This window comes from Loxodonta africana, chromosome 3, assembly GCF_030014295.1.
Source record: "Loxodonta africana isolate mLoxAfr1 chromosome 3, mLoxAfr1.hap2, whole genome shotgun sequence".
NCBI classification, from domain to species: Eukaryota; Metazoa; Chordata; class Mammalia; order Proboscidea; family Elephantidae; genus Loxodonta; species Loxodonta africana.
In genome coordinates this window covers 60976816-60998086 of record NC_087344.1, presented here as the reverse complement: position 1 = coordinate 60998086, position 21271 = coordinate 60976816, and the positions used below count along the sequence as shown (strand labels likewise).

Below are 21271 nucleotides of genomic sequence, written 5' to 3'. Positions count from 1 at the left end.
AAGAAAGAAGTGAGCACAGAGACAGGGGACCTTGTACCACCAAGAAAGCAGCACTGGTAGCAGAGCTCGTCCTTTGGACTCAGGATCCTGCGCAGAGAAGCTTCTAGTCTGGGGGAAGATTGAATGAGAAGGCCGACAGAGAGAGAAAGCCTTCCCTTGGAGCTGACACCCTGAATTTGGACTTTTAGCCTACTTCACCGTGAAAAAATAAACTTCCCTTTGTTAAAGCCATCCACTTGTGGTATTTCTGTTATAGAAGCACTAGATGACTAAGACAGTCTTCAGTGTGACATCGTTGCTTTTTAACACTTAAAGTGTTAAAGTTACAACAGATTTTCCCAATGCAATACATCATTTGATTTCTTCACTGCTGCTTCTGTGGGTATTGATTGTGTGAAATGAAATCCTTGATAACATTAATGTTTTCTCTGTTTAACATGATGCTGCTTATTGGTCCAGTTGTGAGGATTTTTGTTTTCTTTTTTATGTTGAGATACAGTCTATACTAAAGATTATAGTCTGATCTTCGTCTGTAAATGCTTCAAGCCCTCTTGATTTTGAGCAAACGAGGTTGTGTCATCTGCACATTCCAGGTTGTTGATGAGTTTTCCTCCAATCCAGATACCCCATTCTTCTTCACATAGTCCAGCTCCTCAGAATATTTGCTCATCATACAGACCGAATAAGTATGGTGAGAGCATACAACCCTGACACACCCCTTTCCTGATTTAAACCACGCAGTATCTCCTTGTTCTAGTCAAATGACTGCTTCTTTGTCTATATACAGGTTCCACATGAGCACAATTAAGTGTTCTGGAATTCCCATTCTTTCCAATGTTATTCATAATTTGTTATGATCCACACAGTTGAATGGCTTTGCATAGTCAATAAAACACAGGTAAACATCTTTCTGGTAGTCTCTGCTTTCAGCCAAGGTCCATCTGACATCAACAATGATATGCCTCATTCCACATCCTCTTCTGAACCTGGCTTGAATTTCTGGCAGTTCCCTGTTGATGTATTGCTGCAACCACTTTTGAATCATTTTCAGCAAAATTTTACTTGCATGTGATATTAATGATTAAAAAAACTCCAAACCCATTCTGTCGAGTGGATTACGACTCATAGCAACCTTACAGGACAGAGTAGAATTACCCCATAAGGTTTCCAAGGAGTGGCTGGTGGATTTGAACTGCCGATCTTTCGGTTAGCAGCCAATTGTTTAACGACTGTGCCACCAAGGCTCCCGATATTAATGATATTGTTTGATAATTTCCGTATTCTGCTGGATTACTTTTCTTTGGAATGGGCACAAATATGGATCTCTTCCAGTCAGTTGGCCAGGTAGCTGTCTTTCAAATGTCTTGGCGTAGACGAGTGAGCACTTCCAGCACTGCATTGCCTTGTGGAAACATCTCCATTGGTATTCCATCAATTCCTGGAGACTTGTTTTTCGCCAATACCTTCAGTGCAGCTTGGACTTCTTCTTTCAATACAACAGGTTCTTGATCATATGTTACCTCCTGAAATGGCTGAATGTCGACCAATTCTTTTTGGTACAGTGACTCTGTGTATTCCTTCCATCTTCTTTTGATGTGTCCTGTTGTTCAATATTTTGCCCATAGCATTCTTCGATATTGTAACTCATGGCTTGAATTTTTTCTTCAGCTCTTTCAGCTTGAGAAATGTTGAGGGTGTTCTTCCCTTTTGGTTTTTTAACTCCAGGTCTTTGCACATGTCATCATAATACTTTACTTTGTCTTCTCGAGCCACCCTTTGAATTCTGTTCAGCTCTTTCATGTCATCATTCTATTCGATTTAGCTGTTCTGCATTCGAGAACAAGTTTCAGAGTCTCTTCTGACATCCATTTTGGGTCTTTTCTTTCTTTCCTGCCTCTTTAATGACCTTTCAACTTCTTCACGTATCATGTCCTTGATGTCATCCCACAACTTGTCTGGACTTTGGACATTAATGTTCAGTGCGTCAAATCTATTCTTGAGATGGTCTCTAAATTTAGGTAGGATATTCTCAAGATCATATTTTAGCTTCTGTGGACTTGTTTTAATTTTCTTCAGCTTCAACTGGAACTTATTTATGAACAATTGATGATCTGTTCCGCAGTCAGCCATTCATGTTGTTGAAAAAGGTATCTGCAATGATGAAGTCACTGGTCTTGCAAAATTCTATCATGTGACCTTCGGCGTTGTTTCTATCACCAAGGCCATATTTTCCAACTACCGATCCTTTCTTGTTTCCAACTTTCTTATTCCTATCACCAGTAATTATCAGTGCATCTTGACTGAATGTTCAATCAATTTCAGACTGCAAAAGTTGGTAAAGATCTTCCATTTCTTCATCTTTGGCCTTAGTGATTGGTGTGTAAATCTGAATAACAGTCATATTAACTGGTCTTCCTTGTAGGCTTATAGATATTATCCTATCACTGGCAATGTTATACTCCAGGATAGATCTTGATGTGTTTTTTTTGATGATGAATGCGATGCAATTCCTCTTCAGTTTGTCATTCCTGGCATAACAGACCATATGATTGTCCGATTCCAAATGGCCAATACAAGTCCATTTCTGCTCACTAATGCCTAAGATATCAATCTTCATGCATTTCATTTCACTTTTGATGACTTCCAATTTTTCCTAGATTCATATTAAGTACATTTCACGTTCCAATTATTAATGGATGTTTGCAGCTATTTCTTCTCATTTTAAGTCATGCCACATCTGCAAATTAAGGTCCGGAAAGCTTGACTCCATCCACATCATTAAGGTCGGCTCTACTTTGAGGAGGCAGCTTTTTCCCAGCTGTATTTTGAGTGCCTTCCAACCTGAGGGGCTCATCTTTTGGCACTGTATCAGACAATGTTCCACTGCTATTTATAAGCTTTTCACTATCCAATTTTTTCAGAAGTAGACCGCCAGGTCTTTATTCCTAGTCAGAAGATTTCAAAGGGTAGCTAGAGAAGACAAGGTAAAGTATTATAATGAAATGTGCAAAGACCCGGAGTTAGAAAACCAAACATGTTATCAGGAGGGATCAGTCTCTGGAGAAGGATCATGCTTGGTAGAGGGTCAGTGAAAAAGAGGAAGACCTTCAAAGAGATGGATTGACACAGTGGATGCAACAATGGGCTCAAGCATAAAAACGATTGAGAGGATGGTGCAGGACCCGGCGGGGTTTTGCTCTGTTGTATATAGGGCCCCTATGAGTTGGAACTGACTTGACGGCACCTAACAACAGCATATATGTTTTTTTTTTATGTATGTATGTATGTATATGTGTGTGTATCTTTCTCTCTCCACACACACACACACATGCACACACACATTCACATACGCATGCATGAGGAAAGGATGGGAAGGAGATACACCATGGGCTCATGGATGATTTTTATTTTTTTCTTTTGGCTTATTGCTATTTTCTGTGCTATTTTTATAATAGAAAGAGGCCCACAATAAATGTTTTTTGTTTTTTCAGAAGATGAGAGCCAGCCCTAAGCAACCACTTCAGGTGGGAGACATGTTTCTTGTCACATCTGGAGTGTCAGGGTGGCCTGGTTTGCTGACCTCCTGAAGCTGATTCAAAACAGTCTTTTTGAGTTCTCTGAGCCGCGGGTGGAAACCCTGGTGGTGTAGTGGTTAAGTGCTACAGCTGCTAACCAAAGGGTCGGCAGTTTGAATCCGCCAGGCGCTCCTCGGAAACTCTATGGGGCAGTCCTACTCTGTCCTACAGGGTCACTGTGAGTTGGCGGCACTGGGTTTGGTTTGTTTGTTTTTTGAGCAGCGGGTGCAATTAAAACACGCTGAGGCAGCTGTGCAGGAAATGCGGGGGTGGGGGTTGGGGGTGGGGTGTTAAACCCCAAACCACCCGTTGCTGGTACTTTAAACTGAATTGTGGCTTTGAGAACTCTGAGTGGTGGGCGTGGTTCTCTTAGGCAGCTCTCAGTCGCTCTCCTGCCCTGAGGACTCTGAGCTAACTCCACTTAATTTCTCCTCTCTGCCAGCCAACCAGTTCCTGTCCCTGGAAAGCCCCAGAGAAGGCACTGCTCTAGGCTGGCATGGCAGGGTCTCAGCCACCTCTGGGAGGATGCTGGGTGAGCATGCGCGGACAGGACTAGTGCCCTGGGAATAGAGGCACACTGTTCATCTTGGTCATATCTAGGTGTAGCCGGGTGCCTTATCTACGTGATCTTCCATCCTTGCGCCAGCCTTGTAGGGAAGTTGTTGACCCATTTTGAGGATGAGAAAACTGAGTCTCAGAGAAGTGGCTTGTCCAAGGTCATGGAGCTAATAAGTGGTTCTTTTTTAGAACACCAAGCTGCCTCTCCAACATGGAGAGAGATGGCATTAGATAGCTATCGGCAAGCAGTGGGCAGTGGCCGTGGTTCCAGAATGGGGTGAGAGAAACAAGCAAGAATTCTGTTCTGTGAAGCGGAAAGGGCACTGTGCTGGGAGCCAGAGCTGAGGCCTGGGTCCTCCCACGTAGCAGCTGTGTGATCTTGGGTACACCATGCGCTGCCTCTGAGCCTTGGTTTCCTCATCTGCACGGTAGAACAGTGACATTTGCCCTGGCTGCTTCACAGGACTTTTGTGGAAATCAAATGAGAGGATGGATACAAGTGAATGCGCTTTATAAACTCTGAAGTGCTGTGCAATGCCATGTGGTTATGCTTGTTATTCTCATGGGAGTTGAGTCTCGGTAAGACTGGTCTACCCAGGGTGACTCTCCTGAAGGTTCCTTCTGAAGCAAAGAAGGGCCTCAGTCCAGGAAGGGGCACAGAGCACCCTTCAAAGTTCACTCCATGAATATTTGTGGGAAATTTGAAGAATGGAAAGACCCACTCAACAAGCACCTACTTGAAGAGAGAAGGGAGGCCTGAATCCAGTGTGGCCCAGCCCTGGTAACAAGCAGTAACAAGGGGCCAGGCTGAACCAGGGCAACAACCAGGCATGAGGTGGAAAGGCCATAGGGTCGGGAGTCATAATCCTGCAATGCAAATTCCAGTGCAGCCCACGGAGACTGTGCAGCCCCGAGCGAGTTACTTCTCTCCAAGTCTCAGTTTTCTCATCTGCAAACTAGTGATAAGATTCAGGGCGTGGGGCTGTTGCGAGAATCAAACACGACACGTGCATACAGCACACAGCATGGTATCTGGCAGGTAGAAATGCCAGATATGATGTCAGGATGGGGTGGCTGGAAGACAGGGCCTGCTCTGGTGACCTCACAAGCCTGCCAGTCCGGGGACTTGGAGCCACCACTTCGGCGTCTCCTTGAGCTCTCTGATCTGTTTCTCCAGTCACAAGTGCACCTGTCCCCATGCCACTGTCTGGTCTTCATCTTGAGAAGTCAGGTTGATGGTCTCTTCTAGGAAATTGAGGCCTCAAAGCAAGTTCTCAGAGCCACAGACACCCTCAGAGACAAGATGCCATCTTGTCTCTGAATTCCTGAATTGCTGGTCCTCAAACCAACCCCTGGGAGCTAGGAGCTGCATCCCTCCCTCCCCTGCCCCTGCATCCCACCTACAGCCACCTACAACCACTAGCTGGAGGCTGGGCAAACGCCAGGGAAGAACATGGATGCCTTTTTTTCTGCTCGATCTGTCATTTTCCTGTCCTGAAGTTTTCAAATGAAATTCAGGCTCTGGGTGGCTCAAAGCCGAGGGTTCCCATCTACGATTATTTCTGGACAAATTGGTACAAGCAGTAATCTCTGCTGAGGAGATTATGCTTGATGGAGAGAAGCCTGAAGCTATTGGAGAGATAAAGCACATGCCTGTTGCCTCTAAACCCTCGACTTCACCCTGCACCGTCTTTACAGTTAAAGGGAAGTGGAAATGACTTTCTCAAAGAGCAGTGGTGGAGGTGAGGAGGGATCTTCCTGTGACTTGCCTTCCTCACCTCCTGGCTCCTCCATAGGGGGCAGACATAATGATTTGGCTCTGGGTATTTATACAGGACTGGGAGGGAAGTGCAGGGAAAGAAAGGGCCGAGGTAGAAGAGTCATGCTGAGCAGGGAGGAACCTCAGAGTAACAGGGTGTAGAAATGACCAACGACCAGGTTTTGGGGACTCAGACAACCTTATCACCAGGTACTCAGCTATGCTTTTATGGACTTACAAGGAGGGGATGGAGATGCTCTGTGGGTTTTACAGTGTTTAGACTGGGTCAAACCCCTTCCTCCAATCCCATTTCACAGCAGCTCTTTGACCTGAGGAGGTATTAAGACCACCACCATGTTGGGGACCACCACCCGTCTCTCAGTTTGTTGTACTGTGGTGGCTTGCATGTTGTTATGATACTGGCAGCTATGCCACTGGTATTTCAAATACCAGCAGGGTCACCCATAGTGGACAGGTTTCACCAGAGCTTCCAGACTAAGACTAGGAAGAAAGGCTGCCTTTTTTACTTCCAAAAATTAGCCAGTGAAAACCCTATGGATCACGACAGAATGTTTTCTGATATAGTGTTGGAAGATAAGCCCCTAGCTTGGAAGGCACTCAAAATGGTCGCAATAATGGACTTGAGCATAACAATGATCATGAAGAGGGCACAGGACCAGCAACATTTCTTTCTGTTGTACGTGGCAGTGCTGTTAGTTGGAGCCAACTCAACGATAACTAACAACAACATGTTGGGGAAGAAGTGAGGCCCAGGGATGCGTGAAGGGACTCCAACAAGGTGGCAAGGCAGGTGCTTGTGGCCTGAGGAACAAAATCAGGCTTTCTGACTCCAGGCCCAGGGCTCTGCCTTCTCATCACACTCCACACCCTCCTCCTGGAAGCCAACACAGCTCACCTGGGGCTGAGGCCTCATACTTACAATGTACAGAGCCACCCTACTACTGCTCAGGTCTTCTGTCTCTCAGATGTTTTGCCCCTCAAGACCTGGAGCTGGGGTCTGGCTGGTGGAGAGGCAGGAAGAGGGGTAGACCAAGGGATGGCTGTGGTAGGACAAAGCTGAGGGGCCCCAGGGGATGGAAATGGTGAAATAATGATCTTGGCTTCATCAGTCCCAGAGTGAACAATTGCGAAAACCACCCAGTTACTCCACAAGCACGACTGAGCCCAGACGTTTGCTGGGTGCTGTGTGAGGGGCTGAGTGGAGGGCAAGTGGATACAGTACTGTCCTCAGAGGATTTACTACCTACTGAGGGAGACAGAAAGAGCCCTAGTGGTGCAGTGGTTACGTGCTCAGCTGCTAACCAGAAGGTCAGCAGTTTGAATCCACCAGCCGCTCTGTGGGAGAAAGTTGTGCCAGTCTGCTTCTGTGAAGATTGGAAACCCTATGGGGCAGTTCTACTCTGTCCTGTTGGGTCGCTATGAGTCGGAACCAACTTGAGGGTGGCGGGTTTGGTTTGGTTTTGGTGAAGATAGTCTGCTCACTGGGCAGCAGAACCAAGGCATCAGAGAGAAAGCAGGAAGCATCTTCAGGTGGAAAACAGGCCCTTGAGAAATCTGGGTGGGACACAGTAGCTGGGCAAATCTCCTGCCCCCTTGAACTGCTGTTTTCTCGGCGGTGAAATGAGGGTCTGAGACTGGATGACCTCCAAAGCCCTTTCCAGTCTGGACAGTCCAGGAGTTGTAACCCTGTGGTCATGAGGGTCTACTCACCTCTTCTCCGGTCAGGTAGAAGGCTGAGAGGAGTCCTCCGATGTAGCGGATGTTCACCTCAAACAAGGATGCCTCCCCGCTCTGTAGGACAGAGGAAGGAAGAAGGGAGGACAGTGCGGACACTCATGAGAGGCCTGCAGGGCTCCCAAAGGCAGCCAGGCCCCTGGAACCAGATCACCTCATCCCATACCCTGTCCATCTGGCCACACCTGTGCCCAGCTCCAGAGCATCCCTCAGTGGTCAGATAGTTTTCACACCAAAAGGTGAGAGGGATCAGTACCTGCCTGGCAGGCGCAAATGCACATTTACAGCATTTGGAATAAACACCGGCTTGGCTTCCTTCCTTCCCCAGCCCTTGCCGGAGGCCATTGGAACAAATGTGTGCTGGCTCTGCTCAGAGGCGCTCAGGAACCTGTGTGGGAGCTGCAGGCAGAAGCTTGTACCCTGACAGGAGGCAGTTCTCCTCTACTCCGGCTACGTCCCCATCCCAGGGAGGCCCCCAGCTTCACAGGAGGACAGGGCATCCCTTCCTGGGGGTCACAGGGCATGGGGAGGGTTCTCAGAGGTGGCTCCGGGGCCCACAGGGCAGGGCCCAGGCTAAGAGGGGAGCGGCGCCGGGCAGACACTTGTACCATAGTCAGCAATTTCTCAGGCCCTCAGTGCTATAGCCCTCGGGGCACACCCACGCTTGCCTTAATCATCTTTATTTTCTTTCCTAAGTCTGGACTGCAAATCATGGGTGTCGGGGCATCTTGCTGAGGCCCAGATCTGGGTTGAAATCCCACCTGAGCCACTAACTCAGCTTTGGGACTTCGAGCAGGATGCCTTTTCCTGCCAGAGTTTCTTCCCTCTGTAGATGTGAATGACAAGGCTTCCCACCAGGTGGACGTGAGGGGGAGAAAGGCATGTAAAATGCAGCCCAGTGCCTAGTGTGGCCTTAATATATGGGGCCTGTCATTACCTCACTTCCCTAGGTGCTCCCCGTGAATGCCTCCTACATCATGGTCTTTTATTATTGATAACAACAATATCAGTCCCTTTACCTGGGAGAACTTTTCCACTGACAAAGTACTTGTTTTCTTATTGTGGTAAAAACATAGGTAGCAAAACATCGGCCAATTGAACAATCTTCGCATGTACAATTCAGTGACGTTAATTACATTCATCATGGTGTTTAGCCATCACCCGTATCTGTTTCCAAATTTTTCCATCGCCCTTAACAGAAACTCAGTGTTCCCTTTTCCCCTCCCTCCTGCCAATCCCTGGTAACCACTAATAAACTTTGGTCCTTATATTGCTGTTGTGTGCTGTCAAGTGGATTCCAACTCACAGCGACCCTATTCACTGTGCCAACAGGGCTCCTTGTGGTCTCTTTACACCTGCCTATTCTAGATATTTCATCTATGTGCATCATTGACAAAGCCCTTTTGAAGCCACTTGCTCTTAACCTCACCATGCTCAGGCGTGTCAGCGTGACAGGTGCCCTCTTCCCCATTTGTCTGATGAGAAAGCTAAAGTTCAGAGAGGTGGTTTGGCCCCCATCTTGCCTTGTTCCAAGGACACTCCCTAGCCTGCCCCAGCCTGCCTGAATGTCCCCAGGCTCCCCTGGCTCTGCCACCACCTCACACCTCCTCTCCATCCAGAGAAGCCATGTCTGCAGAGGGGACAGGGTGGCCTGTGGAGATATTCCCCTTCCTTCTCCTTCCTCTGCCTTCTCCAATTCGACTGAGTAGGTAATGGGCGGATTCTGAACTTCCTCACCTCACACAGACTATCAGAAGTCACAGCAAGCATGGAAATAACCACACTAACCAGGATGACTAGGATGATACCATTTTACATATGTATTAGATTTTATAGTGTTATGAAATGCTTTTTACAGCCCTCATTGTGTTTAATCCTCACAACAAGCCTGTAAATTAGGCATTATTGTTGTTGTGAGGAGCCTGGTGGTGCAAAGTGAAGCAGTTGGTCAGCTGCTAACCGAAAAGTTGGAGGTTCAAACCCACCCAGCAGCTCTGTGGGAGAAAAGACCTGGTGATCTGCTCCTATAAAGATTACAGCCTAGAAAACACTATGGGGCAGTTCTACTCTGTACTATAGAGTGGCTATGAGTCAGAATAAACTTGATGGCACCTAACAACACCTAACGACAATAATAACATTGTTGTCATCTTATAGTTGAGGCAACTAAAGCTCAGGAATTTAAAATGACTTTTCTAAAGGGTGCAGAACAGCCAGGACTCAGGGTCTCCTGCCTTCCAGGGAAACGCTCTTGCACTGTTGCTCTTCCAGACCGCCCCCTGTGTTTCTCTGCCTGGCTCTGTGCCGGCAAATTGGCCTCTCTAAGAGGTATAGGCCTCACTTTTGTACAAGCCACAGGAACCAAGCCCAGACCCGTTCCCTCAGGGCTTGTCGCTGGTGGAGCCTGGACAGAGCCCTGTGGTGTGTTTATCGTGACCTCCTGCCCCCTGTCATCTGTCTCCACTTCTCACTCCCCTGTGGTGAGCTGAGACCTCCAGGATCGATCAGTGGGGGTGAGGTCTGGCATTCAGGGCTTTTGTGACATCAAGACATATTACCATCCCCTCTGCAAGGCCCCTGTCCCTGACTCGGGATGCCCACAAGGATGAAAACCAAGGGGATCCCAAGCCTGACCACAGGCCTCTAACCAGGCGTGCCCTTGTCCCCATCTCAAGAGAGCTGTGCAGAGTGCTGGAGCAGCTCCAGGGAGATGAGCCGGCTTCTCCTGTCCGCAAAGCCATTTCCCCTGCAGCTGCTGTTCCATGGGATCGATTCTGTCCTACTTCCTGGGTGTGAGCAATAAGCCTAAGAGGAATGACGACTGAGACCCTGGGAAGAAGGTCATGGCTGTCCTCCCTTCCAGGGAAGGTGGCCAGGCTGGTCAATACTCTGGGCCCAGCCAGGGTGGTGGGGGGTTGTGGGAGGGTGATGTCTGAGGCTGGTCTTAGAGGAGGGGATGCGACACTGAGAGCACTGAAGCCCTGTTCAGGGATTGCTCTGCTGTGCAGTATCTGGGCCTCAGGGATGAGGGTGGAGCCCCGGGGCCTGTGACTCACCACGTTCAGGTGGAAACTCTCTTCAACCCAGGCCTTGGCTTCCTGGAACTCCTCCTTCAGCTCCATGAGGTAGAGGGTGTCAAGGGAATCAATGATCGTCACCCCACTGAGCCCTCCTGCAAGACAGAAAACCGAAGGCGTGACCCAGGGTCGTTCTTATCCACTCCATCCCCACTAAACAAGCCACAATCCCCAGGACCCATTCTAAATGCCTGGGTAGGCTCTAGGGCAACGGCTGGCCCCGGGCACGAGGCATGAGTCCAGGGGTGCCCCAGTGCCACCAAGACCCGGCATCCTCTGCATGGGCTGCTTCCTCCTCAGGGTGGCAAAGAGCAGGCAGGAGAGGCCGTGTTCACAGGCTGAGCCATTTCCCAGACCTTGATCCACTCTTGTACCAGTCAGCTAGTCAACTACCAAGGCTAGTCAGGTGCTCACCACCCTCCCGTGATGCTAGGGTCGGGGAGTGACCTGGCATTTGGCCTATAAAAATCTTTAAAAACATATAAGTCCTCTGACTTTTCAATTCCACTCTCTACTTTATTCTAACAAAAAAAAAGTTCATAAATAGTTAGCCAGGAGGATATTTACTGCAGTACCATAACAATGGGGGAAAAACCCACCTGTTGCCGTCAAGTGTATTCCAACTCATAGCGACCCTATAGGACAGAGCAGAACTGCCCATAGGGTTTCCAAGGCTACAATCTTTATGTAAGCAGACTGCCACATCTTTCTCTCGTGGAGCAGTTGGTGGGTTCAACAGCCAAGCTTTCAGTTAGCAGCTTTCAAACAGCCAAGCTTTCAGTTAGCAGAGCACTTAACCACTGCACCACCAGGGCTCCTACTGCACCACCAGGGCTCCTTAATAGGGGATTAGTTATATAAATTATGGCTCAAACAAAATGAGACGCTATGTAGTCATCCACGTGGGGGATGCAGGCCTGTGTTTATTTACTTGGAGGGCTATCTATGGGATCTGCTAAGTTAAAAAAAAAAAAAAGAAGATTGCAAAAAAAGCACAGTCTAATCTCTTTGTTGTAAAACAAATTGTGTGTGTACAGAACTAAGCCTGGGAGAATGTGACCCAGTAGTTATCTCTGAGTGCTGAGATTATAGGTGCTTTCTGACTTCTTCAACTCCCGGATTATGTTTATGATCAGAAACGCATTCCTGTTTTTTTTTTTTTTTTTTGGAGGGGGAGGAAGAAGAAAAAGAAAGTTAGAGGAAAGAAACCCAACAAACGCACAAACCCAAGACTTCCTGGCCAGGCTTGCTCCGGGACGGTGAGTATACACAGCGTGAGCTGAGAGGACTGGCTACCACTGTTGGGTCTCAGAATCTAGTCAGGGGAGTGAAGGCTGAGGTAACCGCGCAGAACGACCACCTTCCACAACACACGCTGGGCATGTGGCACAATCAGGGCCTGGCGTGCAGGGGACTGGAAAGGAGGAGGGAAAGGAGAGATGTGCCTGGTACCAACCAGAGGGCTCCCTGGAAGAGATGGCTGCCTCCCAACAATTCCTTACAACTACAGAATTATTGCCGGGAGCAACAATTTCCTTTAGGGACCAGAGTGTAGGCCCCAAGAGGAGTCATTGTGTCTTCAGTGTCCTTTTTGCAGAGGGCTTGAAGCATTAAGAATCATAACCCCGTCCTCCCCTAGAGGAAACTCTTCTCACCAGTTCTCTGACAGGTGCTAAGGCCCACTTGAGCGTAAAGCACTGGCTTTGTGGGGCACCTTCAACATTCAGGGTTAGCATCTAATCTTAATTAGTGCTTCCCTAACTGCTCACTTGTGTTGAATTTGCAGGCAGAGATCCTTCTGAAACTCAAACACTTAACCACCTCTCTAGGCCAGGCAAGGTCTGATAAAGTCAGGCCTTCGAACTGGTTCGAACTGGTTCAGTCATGGCCGACAAAGTGAAACTGGAAGAGACCTGAATTTTTAAAATCTGGGTAAACCAGGACCATAACTGGAATGGGAAAAATTATGAGTTGAAGCCCTGGAATGGGAGACTCAGATGACACGTAGTGAGCCCTTTTAGGAGCCTGACTCAGGAGACTGGACTATCGACAGGATTGTGGAGAGTGACACACATTCAAAGCGGCACAGTGGGCGGCCATCTTTGAGCAGGGCACAACTGTTTCTGCTCTGCTCAAAATCCGATGGGCAAGAGATTTGGTTGCTATGCAACGTGTACACTGCTTTCATTTTCTAAAAGGGAGGTTAAGTCTCTAGCAGGGCTTCGACCTATAATTTTTCCCATTCTGTTTATCGTCCAGTTCCCCCAGATTTAAAAAACTATGGTCTGTTCTGCATTCGCTTCCTTGGCCATGACTAAGCTAGGTAGAACCGGTTTGAAGGGCCCAGCCAGGATAGAATGGGTGGGAGAGAGAGGTACCAGGAGGGAGAAAGATAAGGCTGGCAGTTAAAGAATCCATCTCCAGAGGGAAGGTTTGCAGTGGAGAGTGGAGGAAGAGGAATGCTGGGGAAAAGGAGTGCCTCCCCAATTCTGAGTCACAGGTCCTGGGATAGCTTTTGTATTTGGGTTGAAGTGAATTTCCAGAATATGAATCCCTCCCACACTCAAGGACTGGTATGAAAACACATCCTAAAGTAAACAGAGTTGATTCTTTTTGGGTTTATCTGGGGCTGCTTCCCCCGTAGGCATCCAGGGCTAGAGTGTGGTTCATAGGCACTTTCTCACCCTGTTGAGGTGCTCAGGCCACAGAGCATGGGGCCTGGTGTCCACACTCCTGGCTCCGAAGCTGGGGTCACTCCTGTTCCCTCACAGGGCCTCAGTCCTGATTCTTTAAGGGGCTGGAGGGATTTTCAAAATCCCTCTACCCAAGCCCTTCATTTCACAGATGAGGACCCCCGAGAGGGGATAGGGTACATCCAAGATTAGACAGAGAAGGAAGGAGCAGCGGGCTCCGGCTCATGCAGTGCTTCCACCGCCCAGCGTGGCCTCTCAATTCTCCATGCAAACAGTTTCAGATCTGATTGCTAACCCATCCCATCTCACAACCTGCAGCGGGCAGGAGGCCACTACGATCAGTTACAGCTCGAAGAGCTGAGAATTCTTTAAGGCCAGGGGTGAGGTGCCCCAGAATATCTGGTTTCTGCACCCTGTCCTGGGCAGCCTGGTGTTTTCACCCCACAGGTCCTCCTTCCCCCGCGCCAAGCATGAGCCTAGAGGCCCAAGGACCTTGGCTGGGCCAGGCAGGCAACCAGGGCTCCTTGTGACCCGCTCTGCCCTGTGACAACCCTGGGGACATTCTCCTTCCCAAATGCTCCCAATTGGGCTCGCTGCTGAGATGGCTAAGAGATTTGCCTGCCCTTGTTCTCAGGTTCCTGAATCCTTCTCTCAGTTGATCTCCCACCCTGGCCCCCACCTACCACACAGCTGGGCTGCAGTCCAGCAAGGCACTTATTGGAAAGCCTTTCATTTCAGGCCACAAGTCACCCTGTGGCCAGGCTAGGCAGGAGAGAAGGTCCTATCCTGAATTCAACTCTATCAGCACCTGCAGCTCCCCAGGGCTGCTCCCCAGGGGAGAAGACACATGACTTCACAGGAAACAGGCCCACCATTCATATGCAAAGAGCCAACAGGGCACAAAAAGTCAGGCGGCCAGCTTGGAAGCCTCCCTGGGCCTGGGGCGGGTTCCAGGTTGGCTCTATCCCAGCTCCCACCTGTACCCTCCCTGTTCACAAGGACTCCCTTCTTGCCAGGGCAGGCCCTGGAATCAGACCGCCCCAGGTTCAAATCCCAGCTTGGGCCAGCAACCCATATGCCTAAGTTTCAAAGTCCTCATCTGTAAAATGAAGTTAAGACCTCTGAGCTATGGTAAATACATTGTACACCTGCCTGGCATAAATGCATCTGTATGTGCCTGGCACAGAGTAAGTACTTGATAAATCAGTTTCCTGTTCTTATGTCTGGGGTCTCTTAGCTCACCTAGAGACACTGGTCTGGCCAGGGAGTGGGGAGAGGGGGATGAGGTATGGGAGGCTCTCTTGCTCCTTCCCTTTGAGGGGTAATGGTCGCTCCATCCTGCTGTTCTGCTCTTCGACTGGCTTTGGTGGCAGGGAGATGTGGGTTTGAATCTTAGCTCCCTTTTCAGTTGTGTGCTGGGGTGAGTCACTTTGCCTCTTGAGCCTCATTTTCCTCATCTGTAAGATGGGGATAACAGTAAGACCTATCTCATTAGGCTGCTGGGAGGACTGAATGGAGCAGTGGATGGAAAGAAGTTGACACATGTGAACTCAGCCCAATAAAAAGAAGCGGGAATGTGTGGCCCTCATCACCCCTGACTGGTCGCTCTGCTAAGGCCTCTGGGCTGGTAAGGTCTTGTGGTGCTCCTGAAGGTCAGCAAGGCCTGTGATATTGCTCTTAGGCAGTGCGGGCATGAGGCTGCAGCTTATGCAACTCTTGGCCCAACTTCAAAGAAAATGACACATGGGTCCTATCTGTCGCTAAGGCCATCAATATCCTGACCTAACATGCATCTGACTCCAAAAGGGTCTTACTGCCTCCAGGACCCCTTCTCCTCTGATTCACCCTGTACACTGTTGCCTGACCTGTCTTCCTAGAACCAGCTTCAACTATGTCCCTTCCCAGCTCGGGAACCTACAATGGCTCCCCAGTACCCGTGCAATAAGGCTTGTGAAGCCTTTTGGGTCTGTCCCGAAGGAGATTGTTAATCTCATCTCCCATCAAGCTCTGCTGCCTGACACATGTTGTACTCCCCTGCCTCCATGCTTCTGAACATGTGGTCTCCTCTGCCAAGCCCGCCTCTCAGCATGTTCCAAGTCTACACATTCTTCAAGGTCCACTTCCCACTGGCAGCCTTCCCTGATTCCACCAGCTGTAAGTAACCTCCCCCTGCCCAAAAGGTGCCCACAGCACTTTCTTGGGCCTCTCGCTCAGGCACCCATCGCTCCTCCTGCACTGTGGGGCTTTGTCTCACTCTCTCACTAGACGGGGAGCTCCTTGAGGACAAGGGTTGCCCACTGCCTATCCTGCCCCCACCCCAAACTTCTCAGCCTTGTCTACAACGAACCCCAATGGCCAGGTTCCCCCAACCCAAATGGGCCACTTGCTATTCCCTGCGGCCTCCTCACACACCCCACTTTTTCAACTTCATCAAACTGTGTTGGGAATTGCTCTCCCCCCAACCGATTCTACCTGCGTCAGTGGACATCTACAGCCCATCTCACATGCTCCCTCCCCTAGGAAGCCACGCTGATCTGCACCCCACAGTCTGCATGAAGTCTCACCCTTAGGTGTCCAGCCTGATGCCTCCTGCTTGGAGCCCTTGCATGTCTGCACTGTGCGCACCTCCATCTCCAGTGGAAAGCCGCCTCCCTCGTTATCACTATAAGGGGGTCATCAATTTACTTGTCCCTGTTCCCTCCATAATAGAAGGGGATCCAGCCTACTCAGAGTTGTCCCCATATTGAAGACATGGCTGCCGCACGAAGGCAGGAAGCCAGGCTGGTCCATCCCTGGCATCGTAGTTGCTCTGTGGTGGATCCTGGTCTGTTCCTGGCATCATGGTTGCTCTGTGGTGGATCTTGGTCTGTCCCTGGCATCATGGTTGCTCTGTGGTGGATCTTGGTCTGTCCCTGGCATCATGGTTGCTCTGTGCTGGATTCTGGTCCATCCCTGGCATCATGGTTGCTCTGTGCTGGATTCTGGTCCATCCCCGGCATCATGGTTGCTCTGTGGTGGATCCTGGTCTGTTCCTGGCATCATAGTTGCTCCGTGCTGGATCTTGGTCCATCCGTGGCATCATGGTTGCTCTGTGGTGGATCCTGGTTTGTCCCTGGCATCATGGTTGCACCATGCTGGATCTTGGTCCATCCCTGGCATCATGATTGCTCCATGCTAGGATGGACCAGGATCTAGCATGGTTGTTCCATGCTAGATCCTGGTCCGTCCCTGGCATCACAGTTGCTCTGTGCTAGATCCTGGCGTTCAGGATGCCACCGTTCATCTTGCTCCTCCTTCTAACCCTGTGATTCCTTCTTCCCAGTCTCCTTTGCTGGTTTCTCCTCATTTCCCCAACCTCTAAAGACTGGGGTACCCCAGAGCTCAGCCTCTGAACTTCTTTTCTTCTCCGTCCTCATTCTTTTTCTTAGTGATTCCATCTGATCTCACAGCTTTAAACCCCATCCACATTCTGATGATCCCCACATTTAAGTTTTCAGCCTGAACTTTGCCCCTGAGCCCCAGACTCACATGTCCAACTCCCTCCTCACATTTCCACTTGGAAGTCCCACAGGCATCTCATGCTTAACTTGCATGAGCTGAAACGGACTTGACAGTAAGTGGTAAAAGCAAATCCTACTACTCCCTCCAAACCTGTTCCACAGTCTTCCCCTCTTGATAAATGCTGACTCCCTCCTCCCAGTGGCTATGGCCCCAAGCCCTTGATTCAGTCCTGCCTCCCACTCCTACATCCAGTTCTACAGCAAATCCTATTGACTCCACCTTCACAAGATTCCCAGACTCTGCCCATGTCACATCACCTCCTTTGGTCCAGTCGCCTTCCTCTCTCTCTTGGAGTGTTACAAGGGCCTCCTACCTGCCCCCTTGGCTTCTACCCTCTTTGCCCTCCCCAGTCTGTCCTCAACATAGCAGCCAGAGGGGTCCTTTAAGAATGCAAGTTAGGTCATGCCACTCCTCTGCTCCAAAATCTGCATGACTCCCGTGTGACTCCCATTGAAAAGGTGAAGTCCTCACAGTCACTGACAAGACCCCCTGGCTTCCTCTCTGCCCCTTCTCCCATTCCCCCCGAACCCTGCCTCACTTCCTCCACTCCAACCGCTCGCTGCTCCTTGAACCCTTCAAGCCGGCTCCCTGCTTAGGCTTTGGCACTTCAGATCGCTCTGCTAAAATTGCACCTTCCCGATTATGGACTGACCTGTGCCCCCCAAAAATGTGTAACAACTTGGCTAGGCCATGTTTCCCAGTATTGTGTGACTGTCCACCATTTTGTCATCTGATGTGATTTTTCTCTGTGTTGTAAATCCTACCTCTGATGTTAGTGAGGCAGGATTAGCGGCAGTTATTATGTTAACGAGTTAGGGCTCAACCTACAAGATTAGGTTGTGTCTTAAGTCAATGTCTTTTGAGATATAAAACAGAAGCAAGCAGAGAGACAGGGGGGACCTCATACCACCAAGAAAGCAGTGCTGGGAGCAGAACACGTCCTTTGGACTCTCCTGCACAGAGAAGCTCCTAGATGAGGGGAAGATTGTTGACAAGGACCTTCCTCCAGAGCCCACAGAGAAAGAAAGCCTTTCCCTGGAGCTGGCGCCCTGAATTCAGACTTCTAGGCTACTGGATTGTGAGAGAATAAACTTCCGTTTGTTAAAGCCATCCACTTGTGGTATTTCTGTTATAGCAGTGCTAGATAACTGAGATACCCCCATAGCCATTCCCTTATTCTGCTTTATTTTTTCTTTATCACTAGGGGACATGATACAGTGACTTGCTTGCTTGCTTGCTTGCTATCTGTCTTTCCCAATAGGGTGTAAGCTACTGGAGGGGAGGAGCCTATCTTGTTCACTGCTGTATCCCACGCCCAGCACACTGCCCAGTTCATCGCAGGGGCCTCTGAGTATTTGGGGATAAAGGGCTCCTTCCCACTGGGTGGAGAGGGCTTCCAAAGGGGCTTTGGCTCATTCACGTAGCTCAGTGCCTGATGGAGCTCAAGATGAATGTGTCCAGTTGAACACATTACCTCTGCAGGCAAAAGCATGTTCAGGGCAAGGTTAACTGCCTATGCTAGGGGCTGGTGCCAGAAGACAAAGCAAACCCTCCACCAAGCTGTGGCCAGATCAGCCACGCTGACTGACTGCACCTGAGCCATTGCCCTGCAAAACGCTATTTGTTGTGTGTGTGTCAGTCTCTACAAAAGGGGACAGACACCAGGTCCCCATTACCTCCTCCCTCAGCGGCTGCCTGGCCAGGAACAGCCCTGTGCTCCTGGACTGTTGTTTGTAACCACTCTACTGACTCTGTCATGTTAACGATGATGAGGTTTTTATGCGATACAAAAAATATACAAGAGAAATGGGTCAGGCTGGGCAACACAAGCACCAGGAAGAACATTTAGAAGGAAAAAAAAACCACCAAGGCCTAGCCTATTACCGCAGTGTCCCCAGAGCCATTCACTAATGGTTGCATTTAATTTGATGATATAATCCACAGAGACTTTTCTTAATCTGTAAAGAAACAACACAAAAGTTTTTCTCAGTTTCCAAAGAAACCAACCTGGCTCTGTGTGACAGATTGTATTTTCCAAAGATGGCTGCCATAGCATATCCCATCCCACGAGAAGAATGACGCTCTGCTTGTGACACTGACGCTCCCCCGCGACTCCTCCCCTTGACCTGGGGGGGGCCTTCGTGACTACCTGGACCAACACAATAAAGCAGAAGGGGTGACGTGCTAGTGTCCAAGCCCAGACCTTAAGAAATTGGCACCGTCTACTTTCTGCCTCTTGGAACGCTTGCTCTTGGAACCAGCTGCCATACTGTGAGGAAGCCCAAAGTACCCACAAGGAGAAAACACATGGAGAGGCCACGTGTAGGTTTGCTGAATGCCAGCCCCAATTCTAGACATGCGAATGAAAAAGCTTTCAGATGATCCCAGCCAGCAGCCATTCTCAGCCTTCAAGCGTTCCCAGCTGAGAGCCCAACCACTGTGCTACAGAGACAAACTGTTCCCACTGTGTTCGCTCTGAATTCCTGACCCACTGATCTAGGAGCATAATAAAGAATTGTTTTAGGCCACTAAGTTTTGGAGTAATTTGTTATGCAGTAGTGGTAACTGGAACATTCTCCCTCATGGGTTTCTAGAAGATTAATTAAAATGACATCTCTACTTGCTCCAAAGTATATTGTTTAAAACCACATCGTCTTATATGGGAAGATCTTCTGGTTGCATAAAATCCTTTAAGGGATTGAGACATCTCTGTTTCTATCTGGTCTGGATTTTTTCTTTCTCCAGCTGGGATATTTTCTTTGGATCTTCCCGTGACAGCTATTTCCTGGTCACATAAAGTTGTGTTCAGAAACTGAGTGTTTCTAGGGGTTTCTCGAAGCCTCTGGAAGACTAAGGGTATTTTTTTTAGGAACTATTCTTGGAACCCAACAGAGTTCTCATTTAATAGAGGCTGAATAATAAAAGATGATCAGATCCGACCGTGTTTAAAACACTGCCTTGTTTAAAAGCCTTCCATGCTCTTCTGTTCTCCAAGTTCAAACTCCCGGTCACAGCTGCCAAGGCCCCTATGATCCAGCCCTTGGCAACCTCTCCAGCTCTACCTCTGTACTGCTTCTCTTTGTATGAGATGCTCTACCCACATCAAACCACTTGTGGCTCCCAAAATGCCCTGGAGTGTTTGCTGACGTGTGGCCTCTCTGCTGGGGCATGCCTTCCTTTTCAGAGTTGGCTTGGGAAACACCCACTCATCTTCCTGGCCCCAGCTCAAGCATTAAGTCTTCTGCCAAGATATCCCTGAGCCTCTGAGCAGAGCTGACCACTCCCTCCTTTTATGCCCGTCCCCTATGCTCACATGCCTCCATCCCAGCCCCTCTTGCCCCATGTTGCACAGCTTTGCTCACATGTCTGTGGGTCCTAGGGCGGTGGCTGGATCCAACTCTCCCAGTGGCCCCAGCATCCCTCCCCAGGCCAGGCACAGCAGAGGCGAGAACATGTGGCTGTTGAATGAATGAACAGCTAGTGGAAATGCTGACAGCGCTTTCTCGGGGATGACCAAATGCTTTACGAGGCCGAACACACCACACACAGCAGTGGCCACCTATCCAAGGAAAGCCCTGTTGGAGGGACAAGATGGGCAGCTGCAGACACTGGAGCCGTGGCGGAACTAATGGTTTCCTCCACCCTTCCCAAACAGATGCCTCCGTCTGCTGCCATGGCCAGCTGGAGAATGTTTGCTGTGGCCGCCCACGGGATGTGGTTCACTGCGACAAATGCCCGGACACAGTTCATTGCGCAATACTTGACTGGGCTCCTCACTGGAAAACAATGGTATATTTAAAAACATGTTAATGTTTTGTTTGTTTGTTTTTAAATAAGAGCTGAGGGTACTGTCTTTAAGAATTCCCTCTTAAGTGCTGTAGAGCAAGCTCTGAGCGGCTTTCATCCTAGAACGTCATCGAGAGAAGAAAAGGGCAGAAGGAGAAACTGGAGCCCAGAATGCTGCAATGATATCTCCAAAGTCACACAGCAGCTTAGGGACAGAGCTGTAACCAGAAACTACCTTCCAGACCACACGACCTTGTGGGCTTCATGCATGACAGCCTTGGTGGGGGGAATAGCACAAATTCTGGAACAAAACAGACCCTGGTTCTAAGCCCACCTGTGTCCCTTCCTAGCTGTGCAATCTTAGGCAATTGACTTGACCTCTCTGAGCCTCAGTAAAATTGGAAAATGGGACTTCCCTTTTAGGGTGGTTGTGGTGAGTCCCTGGATGGCACAAATGAGTGCCTCGGAAGAAAGGTCTGGTGATTTGCTTCCAAAAGGTCTTCCAAA

At 49.3% G+C, this 21271-nt stretch overlaps 1 protein-coding gene across 3 annotated transcripts in view; it reads right to left on the bottom strand.

The window, feature by feature from the left end:
• Nucleotides 1–21271, bottom strand: part of MAN1C1 (mannosidase alpha class 1C member 1) — a 174844-nt gene that overhangs the window by 37210 nt on the left and 116363 nt on the right. For all 3 annotated transcript variants that reach the window (XM_064281496.1, XM_064281497.1, XM_003415400.4), the window contains exons 3-4: nt 10704–10819; nt 7624–7704 (exon numbers count right to left, since the gene is read on the bottom strand). In XM_064281496.1, the coding sequence (XP_064137566.1) occupies nt 7624–7704; nt 10704–10819 (197 nt within the window). The remainder of the gene's footprint in view (nt 1–7623; nt 7705–10703; nt 10820–21271) is intronic.